Source organism: Gymnogyps californianus, chromosome 3, assembly GCF_018139145.2.
Source record: "Gymnogyps californianus isolate 813 chromosome 3, ASM1813914v2, whole genome shotgun sequence".
NCBI classification, from domain to species: Eukaryota; Metazoa; Chordata; class Aves; order Accipitriformes; family Cathartidae; genus Gymnogyps; species Gymnogyps californianus.
Genome location: NC_059473.1, coordinates 46959701 through 46973321, shown reverse-complemented (window position 1 = coordinate 46973321; position 13621 = coordinate 46959701). Strand labels below are relative to the sequence as shown.

General features: G+C 39.0%; 1 protein-coding gene across 3 annotated transcripts in view; it reads left to right on the top strand.

The window, feature by feature from the left end:
• Positions 1–234: 234 nt before the first annotated feature.
• Positions 235–13621, top strand: part of TTC13 (tetratricopeptide repeat domain 13) — a 43206-nt gene continuing 29819 nt past the window's right edge. For 2 of the 3 annotated variants that reach the window (XM_050894549.1, XM_050894548.1), the window contains exons 1-4: positions 5849–5912; positions 7071–7146; positions 10024–10094; positions 12329–12394. In XM_050894549.1, coding sequence (XP_050750506.1) covers positions 5886–5912; positions 7071–7146; positions 10024–10094; positions 12329–12394 — 240 coding nt within the window. In that variant the 5' untranslated portion in view covers positions 5849–5885. Of the gene's footprint in view, positions 455–4003; positions 4099–5848; positions 5913–7070; positions 7147–10023; positions 10095–12328; positions 12395–13621 lie in introns of those variants that run through there. The other variant, XM_050894547.1, reaches the window with a different exon arrangement.

The following is a 13621-nucleotide window of genomic DNA, read 5'->3' as shown; positions in this document are numbered from 1 at the left end:
CCGGCCTGTCAGCGCTTCAAACCGCCTCGCTTCCGCGTTCGGGGGTGGAGCCGGGCCGGACGCGCGCCGCGGTGCATTCCGGGAGTTGTGGTTTTCTGCTGCCGCAGTCAGCCAGGCCGCGCCGGCGCGGAACTGCATGTCCCAGGGTGCAGCTCGGCGGCGCCCTCCTCCCTGCCGGTCCCGTGGCGGGGGGGGGGGTGCCTTCTGTCCCCGGCCGAGGCGGAAGCGGTGCGCATGCGCTGTGGGAAGATGGCACCTGCCGGCGGCTGCGGGGCCGTGAGGGGGCTGTGGGTGCCGCTGGCCGTACTGGCCCTGGCCCGGGCCGCGCTGGCCTTGACCGAGCAGTACCCGGCCTTGTCCCTGCTAAAGCAGGAGCTGCACCGGCAGCGCCAGGGCCTGGCGCGGGGCTGCGCCTCGGCGGGGGAGTGGGCAGACCAGTACTCGGCCGAGTGCGGTGAGTCGGGGGGCGTTGCCGTGGTGACCGCCCCCAGCCCCGGGGCGGGGAGGCCGTTAGCCCAGTGGCACCGCGGAGCCCGGCCGGCCCTACGGAGCCCTGAGACAGGGGGTGGTGGCGGGGGCGCGCCGGGGTGGGCGCCACCTCCTCTCCACTCCCCTCGCGCCTGCGGAGGGCGGCGGGAGCAGAAGAGGAAAGCGCGGCCGGGCCTCGCGTCCCACTGAGGCGCGGCGGGCGGCCGAGGCGACGCCGGCCCGGGGTCCCGGCGGCGGGAAGACGGGCGGCTCGGCTGTACGCGTTGCTGCTGTTCAGCTGACTCATACTGAGGCATCTTCTGTGTAAGCCGCCCCCCCCCGAGTGGCGTTGTGCCGTTGTGTAGTGCGGAGCAGAGACTACCGCTGTGGCACGGAGCGGAGGAAAAGCTCTCACCCTTTGAACGGGTAAAGCGTAGGGCCTATGGTAGCACGCAGGAGGGTTCTTGTCCCACTCGCCAACCTGCCAAGTCTAGCTGCTGGACTCTGCGTGCTTTTTAATCCCTGCACTCAGTAGTACACAGACATGCGAACACCTTGTGCTCATGTTATTGAGTTGAATATGGCTTGATTTATTTTCAGCTACAGTTATATATATTTTGCTGGTGAACTGGATGCTTTTCTTTATGAGTGCTAAGTTCAGGTAGCAGATCTTCTGGTCTTTTTCAAGTTAATTGGTGGCTTGTAATACAGGCACAGTTAAAACTATTTTTATGTGCTTAAATATCTGTTTCATCAGGATCATGTGACTTAAGTAATCTGTCATGATCTTTGATCATGAGCATAGTGTGAATGTGCTATACAAAAATGCCAGTCTGAATCACAATGTATGTGTAATGCAGATGAAGAAAAAGGTTTTCTCAATTCAATGCAATATAGACACTCAATTATTTATATGAGAATAACAAGTGATGTGTCATGACTGCTTGGCTGTCTGCAGGGTTTTATTTTTTTTTTCCCTTATTTCATGAAGTCTGCGCTCATATGAACAATTGCTGTGGTCCCTAAGGGGACCGTGTACAGCTAGTGTAATCCACTCAAAATTACAAACTTTCTAGAAATACCTTGTTATGAGTTTCCTACATCTGTGCTTTTTTCCCTCTGTATGTGTGCTTTTGTTATCACAGCTTAAAGTTCTTTGGTTAGTTTTTATCTGTATCAGCTGTGTTAAGTAGGTATTTTACATCAGCTGCTTTTTTTTTGGGGGGGGGGGGGTGGCTACAGTGGCTGAGAGCCATAGTACATAACTTTCACGATCTGATTTACTGTTTATCTCAGGTGACCATTGCTCCAAATCATTCAAGCTTAAGCATAAAACCAAAAAGACCTTCGCCTAGTGTTGAGATAAAATCTGTATACCATACAGGTTAATAAATGATAAAGCATTTGATTACATCTCTTCTGTTACTAGGACATGAATGATTGACTCAGGATACTCCTTCAGAGGTGTATTTGGAAGATTAGATTTTGATTTAATAGTGGATGTTGTTTTAAAGAGACCAGTGTAACTCAGATTGATATAAGGAATTCTGCTTAAATCATCAGGTACCTCGGGTACTTAGCACACACTGATAATAAGATAGCCCTTAATTACAGAACACCATACTTACCCTGAAATAGCTGTATACCAGTTCACTCCTTGCTATCTAAATCCTGTGGCTAAATAAATTGCCAGTTGAAAAATTCCCTTAAGCTCTCAGTCTTTGTTTTAGTACAACTTTCCCAGGAGCTGGGAATCTTTATCTCAAATAGTTTCTCTTGTAGCCTACTACAAGGTCCAGGGTAATTTCTCTGGTTGGTGTTTCTACTTTTTCATAAAGTTGTTACTGAGGCAGTGTGGTACAGGTTTGACTGTATCTAACTTGCAGACAAAGGCAGATCCATTCTTCCCTATGAGTAAAGCAGTTTGTTGCCCCAAGAACTGCAAGACTTGAAGAGTCCTTTCCCCCCTATAGCTTGTAACAGATAGGCTGTTCTTATTCCCTGCCACCTTATTAAAAAATTCCTTCACTAAATTCTTGCTGTTATGCAGAAAATTATTCTGGAGGTAGGCCGTGCCTGTACATCTTTGTTTTGGTTTGTGAAGCAAAAATTACTCAGTGAGTCCACAGCGATGCCTCTTAACTGTCACTTATGAGCACCAGCACAGAACAAGTAATGTGTTAATAATGCTACCATAGCACAGGAGGGTTTGGCCAACGTGAAGAACAAAGGGCAGTGTTGAAACCTCTTACTGGCCACGCTTTTTCTGGAAACTGTGGGTGGTGAGCCACTGTTCTTACAGGACTTTCTGACTTTAAACTTTGACCTTCTGCTTTTCACTACTCTTGCTTCTGTTGTAAAACTTCTCCTGCCAGTTATTGTTTATGGCTTAACATAGTTCCAAGTTTCTATTTACAGGGAATGATTTTAGATGCTATTTTGACTTCTCTTTATAAGACGACTGTTTCTTTTTCTCTTTTAGTACTGTACTTGTGAGAAATGGGGAGTTAACTAACTGCAACCCTTATGTAATCAAAATATAAGAATGGCACTGCCTGTAAAAGTGAATTAGAAACACACGCTGCCCCCCAGCCTTTCAAACTTAGCATCAAGCTTATATTTACAAACGTTAGGGGAGATGATAAAATTTGGTATTTGTGACATGGAATGAAAGAGATAATACTGTTTACTTGCTTTTTCTTGTTTACTCTTGAAGTATTTCAAGTTAGTAGAAGCTTTAAGATCTGAAGATTTTAAAAGCTAACAGGTCCATTGGGATAGCAGTTAAAGCACCATGTAGGTGAAGTAGTGACTTCTATAGTCTATCAGTCTGGGGTGTTTTGTTGATTATTGTTGTTACTTGTTTATTTATTTCCTGTGTTAAACTTTTTCTCTGCTATGTCAACAAGCTGTGTTTGACTATTCATAGACTTTAATCCATCTCATACTTTTTGTAATGGCCTTCTTACTAATATACCTGTGAGGACCTTTATATATGTTCAGTCAATTATGGTTTACTATTCTGTCTGCCTTTTACAGTCTTTCTACCTCTGTTTCCTGGACTTCCAGCAGCAGCTTTTTCCCTAACTTTGTATGGTCCATTCCATTTATTTTCCTCTCTGGGATTGGAATGATAATTTTGTCTTTAATTTCTTGGGCTACAGAATGGAATCATAATGCCAAATGGGGACATGTCTACCCCAAACTTTTCTTATTTGCTTCCAGCTTACTCCCTTTTTATCCCACCCTCCTTTTTTTTAGCACCTTTTTTTTCCCCCCCCATGTATTTTTAGCCAAAAGCATAAGCAGAAGTAGTGATAGAACGAATTATATAAAAGCAGTGATGTCAACTATTGCTTCCCTGGCTGTGTGGATGTAGGGGCTGTGGGCAGAAAGCACTTAATGAAAGTTCTGCCCTGTGGAGTGCCCAATGGGGAAGCTGCTCAGATGAACATGAGGAAATGTGAGATGTGATAACAGAACATACATCTAACTCTTTGAGTTCCTAAAGGTATTTTCTCTCTTCTTCCCCCAGATTCATCATTTTTGCACTTCCATGAATCGGATTGTGACATAGGAGGGTCTTCATCTTGTGAATCTGTGCTTTCTCTCAACACAGAAAAAATTCTGGTATGCTATCAAGAATATAAAGTACAAAGCAATTTTTGATAGATTGTTGAAGTCGCAGGTCACTTTAGCTGCATAACCAGTTAGAATGAAGTTCAGGCAAGTAACTACAAACAGAATCTATTAATCAGTAGTCATAGGTCCTCAAAAGGCTTAAGTATGAATGAACTCAAGTTGCTCATGAAAGTATGATTTCGTAGTACTCCGTCATGAGTCTCTAGGGCTGTCAGAAGTTTCAACTAATTGAAGCTGATGTTTCCACTGAAGGCTAACATTCACCTGGATTAGTCTACCAATTAATTTTTTATTTTTAGAGGTGCAGGGGCTATGGCTGAAAAAGAGAAAGGTGTATTAGTTTTTATCCAGATTAACTACCTGAGGAGGTTTACCACAAAATGCATGTAAGAGTAGGAGTGATAGCTTGCAATTTCTACAGAAATAATGTTGTGCACAGATGATAGAGGCTTCAGACCATATTTCACTGAATGTAATGCAGACATGGTATGTGGAGAATATTCTAACAAAAGAAGAGTATCTCTTGGTAGAGAGACTTCAAGAGGATTGTTTTGGAATTTGGGTTTTCTTGCAACAGTACTGTTAACCTATTGATCTTGAACAAATACAATCTTCAGTCTATATCCGAATGCAGGTTTGATGTTACTTCTTCAGTCCAGTAGAGTCACAGATACTGAAAATCTTCAAGTAATTCACATGTGAATATACGAAGAAGCCTTGGCAAATTTGTAGAAAATATTGGCTATGGGGGAGCATGGAAACAATATTCTAATTTGAAGCAACATCTCCAAAGGTGGCATTTGGAAATAAAACTACTCTACTGCAAATCCACCAAGCCAATTATTTAACTTGAATATTCTCCTTAGACATTACTTCATCAGATATTGGTCAGATCTTCTGTCTAGTCTAGAAGTACCAGCAATTCTTTCTAAGGCAGTGAAATGTATATTAGTTTGTAAGAAATTTCCCTGTTTCAAAAAAAAAAAATTGTTTTGAAGAGAGCAACAGTTCAACCTGTCGGGAGCTGGTGCTGTGATGAAAATTCTTCTCCCATTTCTTGAAGGCAGAATGACTCGCAATTTTTGCACGTAGAGCTGCAGGATGTCTAACCTATAACTGGATTCAGAATTTGTTGAAGAAGTATGAATCCCCTTCCTCCCCCACCCCAAGAACCAAACACTATTCTGTTATTCTATGATAACAAAACAGACGAGGTAGATGAGGGCAGGGGAAACTGTGTAGTACTTCTCTTGCTGAGTGTGAAATGCAGCTCTGTAATTCATAGGATATTAATGTAATGCCTGATTCTTTTGATTATAGCTTATTTTCCAATACCCAGCATGGAATCTTGCTATATCTTATCTTTTGTCTGCGGACAAAGAAGTGTAGACCTTTTTTGTAAATCCACCAAGGAAGAGGTTGTATTTTAGTAAAAATGATTTTTTTCTAATGTTAAGACAATGATAGAAGAATAATGTTTTACAGAGTTAAATATTGAAGATCACTTTCTGAAGTAAGTTTTCTGGAAATTACCTGAAGGCCACTGATGATATAAAAAGGTTGTGTTTGGAGGTGTGTGATTTGTAAATATATATGGTCTGCAACGTAGATTTAGTTTTCTGATTGGTATACCTGTTGAACCCTGCTCATTCTTTTGCTGTTTTTTAATGACTGTTTTCTATGAGGAGAATAACTTTTCCATTCTGTTACTGTAGGTGCAGCAGTAGGTGGAGTAATAATTCTCAAAACATCATAGTGTAATGTAGAGCTCATACATGATCTCTAATTTCAGTAAAAACAAGGTTTGTAAAATCCAATTTGCTAATCGTTCATACCCTCCAAAGTACTCAAGTTTTTAGAGCAGACCAACTTTCTTCTCATTCCTAAGATTATTAGATGAACAGAGCATAAAGTGTGCAGTGGGATTTGGCCAGTTACTTTTGCGCTTTGTAGGTCATTGAAATGTCTGTGCCATGGACACAAGTAACAAGGCTACTTTTGATTGAACAAGCCAAAAAAAGTGGAAGGGAGGAGGACGACAAAGTGCAGTCCTCTCAGTAGAGGAAATGAGTTAAATATGTTCCCTGAAGTTTAAGGTGTTTAACTATCTTCTCTGAAGTTAAAGATGTGTATATGTGCTGTTTAGCTGAAGCAAAAGAAGAGAACTGAGCAGTGAGAAAAGTTATTTTGTCCCCTTCTTGCTTCCTAAAACAGTTTGAAAGGCCTATTAATTAAATAAGCATTTTGTATTTTTCTAGCATAAATGGCTCTGGTAGGCTTACAGCTGTCTATGGAAAATACTTGTGAAAATGAACAGAGTAGAGTATTTCTATGTTTCTGAGGGGTTGTCTTAGGCAGCATTGGTGTCTGTAGGTGCATTATTTGGGGAGCAGGAATCTTAGCTGAGGCTACAATTGGCTGAACAAAGTCTATAACTGATAGATAGTTATTGTTAAAAGGACAGCCTTTTTACTTTAGTATGGCACTGTTAAGTTAAACTTGTCTTTATTGCTGGAGCGATATTCTTTTCGGTGTTTCATTTTCAGTGTTTTACTCTTCTGTAGTACCCTTCCCTTTGCAGGAGACAAAGGATTAATTAATGGGGTAAAGAGTATAAACTTTCCTATGAAGTGGCATGTGTCTTAGAAAGACTTCCAAAACTTCATATTAAGCAGATGTAATATAGAAACATCAGCCACTGGTAAAATGCTGACATCCTCCTTTCATCTGAAGGGTTTGGTTAGCCTTATGTTAGAGAGGGTAACAGCAGCATCTGACTGAAGAGCAATTTTTCTCCCTGTGGAAGACTAGAAATGAATTTGATTTCAGTTACCTTAAAGCAATCACATTAGTCTTAACTTTTTGATTTAAGGCATTCTCTTAAGGATTTAAGACACGGGTTTTCTATTAAATTCTTTACTGTTGTTTGCTGAACACTTAAAAAACATGATGTTTTACAGAGTCAAGCGAAGTTGCTTGCAGAGCAAAAACGATTTCCATTTGCTACTGATAATGACAACACAAATGAAGAATTGGGTAAGATGCCTTATATAAGGTTTGTGCAGGTGAATTACGTGCTAATTATTAGCACTGAATGTTTTGAAACTAAACTGATGATTCCTTAGTGATGCATTAATTTTAAAGTGATCCTAATAAGCCTGAAAATACAACGAGTTTTCTCTGGTCATACAAAGAAAATATGTATTTCTCTTCCTAAAAATCTTTTCTTCTTTGCTCACTAGAATTCTTCACCATGTCTGCTTAAGCAGGTTTTCAAAAAGCATTTTGATTAAATCCTGTTAAACAGTCTCAGCTACTTCCTGCTTCCCTTTTTCTGTCATTATTGATGAATAAAACTATTGAAACATCCAGAAAATTTTACCAATGGAATGTGCTTTCTATCAAGCACAGATTTTGGATCTGTCTTCCCGTCTCTACACACTCTTCCCATCAATGCTTATAGGCAGCAGGAAGGCTTTCTGAATTATGTCCTTATACAGGCTGCTACTTGATGTTTTTTTCAGAGCACACTCAGTGCAGAAAATGGAGGCATTTCAAGTAAAGCAACAGGAAATACTTTTCTCAAAGGACTTGAGGAAGGAGTTACTTGCACTGCTTCTCCAAACTGGTATCCTCTATAGGAAGCAGAGGTGCTATGAAGCAGCAAAGAGATTGTTAACGTTGTATGTCAAGGAAGGCAGCAGACTGTCTTTTATATAAAAGCAAAGGGAGACTTTACTTATAAGTTGTCTAACGAAATTAAAACAATTGAGTAGTTTTTTGTTGACATAACTTCTGCCTTCATGGATTTATCCAGGAAAATTTGGGAGCTTAATCTTTTTTCATATTCCTAGCATACCTAACTATGTTCATAGAATCCTGCAGGGAATACCGAACTTCCATCCAGCAGAAAATAGTTGATGCTTTTAGTATCTGCTCTGTAGACTTGGAAGACTATGCCAGAAGGTCCCTATCCGCATGTTTGGCCTGTAGGCTGGCACCTACCTACCCCCTTTATTTCAAGTATGTCATGGTGTGAGGAGCCTGGGTCCTTCTTGTGTGTGCGTGTTACTTTTAACTGTTCTGAGGAAAAGCAGCGTGAAATGTATGGGGCATTCTGAAGCAATGTTGGTACCCAAATACTTGGATTAATGGACCATTGTTAACCCTTTGATTTTTCATAATAAAGTACTTACTTGTATTTTTGTAGTATTTAATTAAAGATGAAAAGATTAAGAGATAAAATTTTAAAAGAAGCTGATACTGTATCAACTACTAGCTGCCAATCACTTGGCATAGTTTTACAAACATAGTCTACGGCCTGCTGTGTTTTGTCAAGAGTCTTGGATAAACAAAATAAACTCAACATCAGCAAGACAATGAGTCTTCATTATCTTGCTTTCTCCACTTTTTTCCTTAATACTGGCATGGTTGAGTTGATTTTATTTTACGTGCCAACTGTTCTGTGTTCTCCGATTGGAACTGTAAAGATGATACTAAGAACTGTGTAGTCTTGGAGGAGAATGAAATGAGGAGAATGAAATGAGGAAAATTCAAGAGCTCTTCAACCTGTCCTTCACTCTGCCAGTTTTCTTTCCTTTTTTGGCAATGCTATGTATCTGTACCAAGAGAAACTTTTTATGTATTGAGGAAAAAGCTTATATTACACACAAATACTTCCTTCTGCATAATAGAAATGCTCCAAGAATGAGGCAAGCTCTGGATTAAATACATTTCTTATTTCTCTTTCATTTAACTTTTTTCCTCCTTTAATGAACAGTGCGTAGCAACAATGCCAAAACAATATGGCTCTGCCTGCATGAAAGATAAGTGTCTGTGTCCTATTAAAAATACCTTTGTTCTAACTGGCTTATTTGTCTCTTCTCGTGTTTGAGTAAATAATTTAGCTGGTAGGTGCCTCTTCCGTTCTGTTTGGATGACTGCTAAAACCCATTAGAAGTACGGGGAAAGGTGAATTCCCACTCTTAGTTCCACTGTCAGCCATTCGTGTGAACTGCCTGGAGAAAAGTTGTAGTTTAACTTTCATAGCTCTGGTCTGCAAGATACTTGTTTTTTGTGGGCAGTGTGGACAGAGCTTAGTCCAGAGTTAAGAACTGTGAGAGATGAAAACATGCAAAATGAAACAATCTTGAGATACTCAGCTGTCAGAACTGAACTTCAGTCATGCAAGCACAACCACAGCTTTCCAGTCTTCTGACTTGACTGTATTTTTATATCTTGTGGAGATTGCAGGAACATGTTTCTAAAACGGAGGTCTGTTTCTTTTTCAAACACTTGGCTTCTACTCCAAAGCGGGGGGATATGCAAGAACTTAAAAGCTTTTCAGAATTTTGACATGGGTAAAGATTCTGTAGTTTTTCAGTCTCATTTTTATAAATAATGGAATCAGCTGAGGTTTTTCTAGATAATTCAAATGAAGGAAAAACTTATTGTGAGCCTGTAAAGTTTAGCAAAATGTGTACGAACAAGTACAATCAGGGGTTATCTAATGGAATTATCAAAAAAAGTTAGCCGGTGTTAGCCAGGCTCACTTACAATTGAGAAAGCATCTAGGGCTACTAAATAGGATCATGGTACCTTTCCTGGTCCTAAGTACTTTAGAAGCAAACATGGACCCTTTCCTGAACAACTTGTAAAAAGGAGAGAAAAAAACCCAAACAAACAACAAAACCCAAGAACAATTCTGATGAGCACAGTATGAATTGAATAATTAACGAATGCTAGGTAATGGTTGAGGGAAGTCATTTCAGTGGCAGTTGAGAAATCATTTGAATACTTAAATCTTCAGTGCAATGTAGGAACTTATATTAAATACAACCAAATTGTAAAATGTATTAAAAAAAAATGAGACCTTTTTTTGCTGTCTTGTTTACATTTGTAATGTTTTGTTAGCAATTGCTTACGTGTTGATTGGCAACGGCTTGCATGATGAAGCCATACGACATTTTTCAACAATGCTGCAGGTAAGTTTTCTGTTTGGACCTCTAAAAAATCACTTTATGAAATTATCCATTACAACATATGGCTTTTACTAAAACAAGGATTCAATTAAGCATTTTAAAATGAGAGTAATTATTCTATGAGAGTAATTATTCTATTTGTTCATTTTTTTCCATCCAAACATAAGCATACTCTTAAAATAAGGTGATTCAGTACCTTGGTTATTTGGTGAGCATTTTTCTCATCTGTAGGAATAAACTTTCTATGGCACTTTGACAAAAAATAAAGCATCTTCAGAGACCTGACCTGTGCAAAATTGAAGTTCCTTTAATCACCCTCTTAATGTGTAGGCTGAGATATTTTAATGTGGATTTTTTTGGCAACAGTTAGCATGTTGCCAGTAACATCAAAAAAAAACCTGACAGAGATCACCTATTGCTTGTGGCAAGTAACGCATTGCTTTCACGATGATAAATTATTTTGTATGCTGTGTTTATCCTTCTTCAGTGGTAAGCATTTGATGAGTTTAATATATAAGTAAAGCGTAATTAATAGTTTGACTTTTTTTTTTTTCTGACCAAGGTAAATAGTTCAGAATCTTCTTCTATGAAGTAGAAGGTAGCCACTTTTAAAACAAAACCAATCCCAGCAGTTTAAAAGCTTCAACTAAAGCTGATTTCAAAATACTGTATTTTTATGGCTAAGAACCTGGGACTACCAGAAGCATGGACCTGCTTTTTGATCTAAACTGGTTGTAGTACACAAATGCAAGCTGAAAGTAATACTGCAAATACTAGCATGTATTTTTTTTAACTCAAATGTCATATGGCTTGTACTTAAATTGAGTGAAAGTGTGGCAGTTTAATGGAGTTATTCCAGGGAATTCATCAGAGGACCAGAATGTTTTTTGTTGGGTTTTTTTGTTTGTTTGTTTTAGGTGTTTAGTGATCTCTGTCTGATTTGTTTTTAATGTGAGGAATGATTTTTTTTTTTTTTTAACCCTAATGAGAAATCCTACTTCAAAACCCACTGGACTTGTCTTTATTAAGTAGGAAACTTAATATAAGTGAAGATAAGCAAGATACAGTGCCTGTAGAAAGATATTGTGAGAAGCATGTATATAATAGAGTACCTTTGCAATGCACACATCTCAGTTGAAATGAATATCATGCTTATTGTATGCCTGAAAGGCTATAAAGTGATTATGGTTGTTCACTCTGTCTTCCATAAGGCAATTTTAAATACATATAAAGTGAGTATTAAAACATTTAACAGAACAAAACAGCCTTGCTTAGCTGCTGTATTAAAAGTAGGGAAGTTACCTGAAGTTGACATTGGCAAGTATACACTTGGAATCAGCTCAAGTGTGGCAAGCTGCCAGCATTGGTGTGCCACCTATCTGTTGTTTTGTCAATGAAATAATTTGTTTCTTGGCAGTTGTCCCAGTTAAATGGGTTCAGATCTATGCTACAAACTTTTGTAGCACAGCTGTGTTGGTTGCAGGTGTGAAAATGCGTAATTCCTGACTGGTTTTCAGGGAAAATGACTGCATAGGCATTGTTGTGCCAAGAAAACTGGTTTTGCTGATGTTCTTCAAATTTGGATGGGAAACCATGGCTGGAGTAAATAACATTGAACAAGATATAGATTCACTATATAAGATATGTCCACTTAGGTGCCTGAGTTGGAAAGCCAGGGACTTAAATCTAACCCAAGGAAGGTTTGTTTGAATTTTGCAGAACTATTTTGGCAGAATAGCTCTAGTTTTAGTTGCTGCCTGAATACAAATTTCATCAGGATGTCACAATTTCCTGCTTCCTAATTTTAAATGTTAAATTTAAATTACAAACAAAACAAGCTTTGAATGGCTGAATTGTATTTGTTATCACTTTGGTGACATTAGACAAAACAAGTTATATAATTACCAATAACATTACAATTAATGAAGTTTGGACAGCAGACTATACTAATGTGTACATAGCTTCTGATAGGTGGTCACTGACAAACACTATAACTGCACTCTGTTTAGCTCATTTTCCAGACAAATACTCCAGAACAATTCCAGTAAATTGAATTGGAAGTTGTGAGCATATGAAATTATGGACTGTAATACAATCAATTTCTTTGCATGATAACTGTGATTGTTCATTGCTTACTACTTAAGATCAGCAAGAATTAAATACATTTTGAAGAAAGATACCTTTTTTAAAAAAGAAAAACCACAATTGATTATTGCATTCATTTTTAATCTTAACAGGAAGAACCAGAGCTGGTTAGTGCAATTTATGGACGAGGGATAGCGTATGGAAAAAAAGGACTACATGTGAGTACCTAATTATTTAAATTAATATCTGACTGAATTATTTGAATCCAAACTATAAGAAGGCATGTAACAGGAGGAGCTAGACTGATTAGAACTTGATAGGTACATCCCAAAGTCTTTGTGCTGTCCTACTATAATGATGTGTCCATCCCTTGGTAGGTGCTCCATAATATGGAGGGATCTAGTGGATCATACTGCTCAAGCCATGGGTACATTTGCTTTGTGGGACTGTGGAAGTAAAGCAGCATGAAGCAAGGGAGCCAAAGGAGAACATAGGCACAATTGTGAGTGGTGGATAGTAAGGCTGGGAGCCACAGCCACTTGAAAGAGTTACCTAATAAGATAACAGGCGGTATCTTGCCTCTGAGAGACAGGTTTATGAAGTCCCATGGAATTTGTCTCCACATCTGGTCTGTATTTGGAAACAAAAAAGTCTTTTATTGCAACTTGGAAACATCGTCAGCTCTTGCAGTCTAGTAGGCTTTATATTGCTTCTTGATTGCCTGTACCTCTTGATACGTATACCACCTTGAATTTGTTCAAAAAAATTCAAAGTTAAATTATTTACAGTTACAGCAATTTCAAACAATTTCTTGAGCAAAAATAAGTTTAAAAGTAGACTATGGTCCTTGTAGTTTGTGGCCTGTTGAATTGTGATTGAATGGTTGCTGGAATTCTAGAAGAAAGAATAGTTGAATAACTCCTTGAAAATTTCCTTTGTGCAGAATATTTAATTCTTTAGTGGTGCTGAGAGGAGCTTGAAGTCCTTCATATTTGCATGTTTTTAACACCAGCATGAGTGTGTTTTCTTGGTTCGGCTAGATGTTGAGACAGCTTCACTTCATAAAAGTTTCTGTGAGCAACACTTTCAAGACACAAAGATTATGTTAAGCACACGCAAAATTTCTTTGCCTTGAAAAAGAAGAAAAAGATCAATGAAATCTAATACAGAACTTGCTATATAACCAGTTTGGATTTTTTTTTTTCCAATTAAGTAACTGCTTCCATCCTGCAGTTTATTGAGGACAATATAAAAATTTAGATAGGCAAGATGCTGATGGCATCAACCCATTCACCAGTACTACTTGGATTAAGTTACAGACAGTACTGATGAAAACACTGGTGGGTGGGAGTGTATGCATGTGTGTTGGAGTGCATGTGAGAGCTTGAGCCAGCTTTGCTGCCAAGGTTAATAAATTATCAGAGGTACAGCACAAAGATGATGTG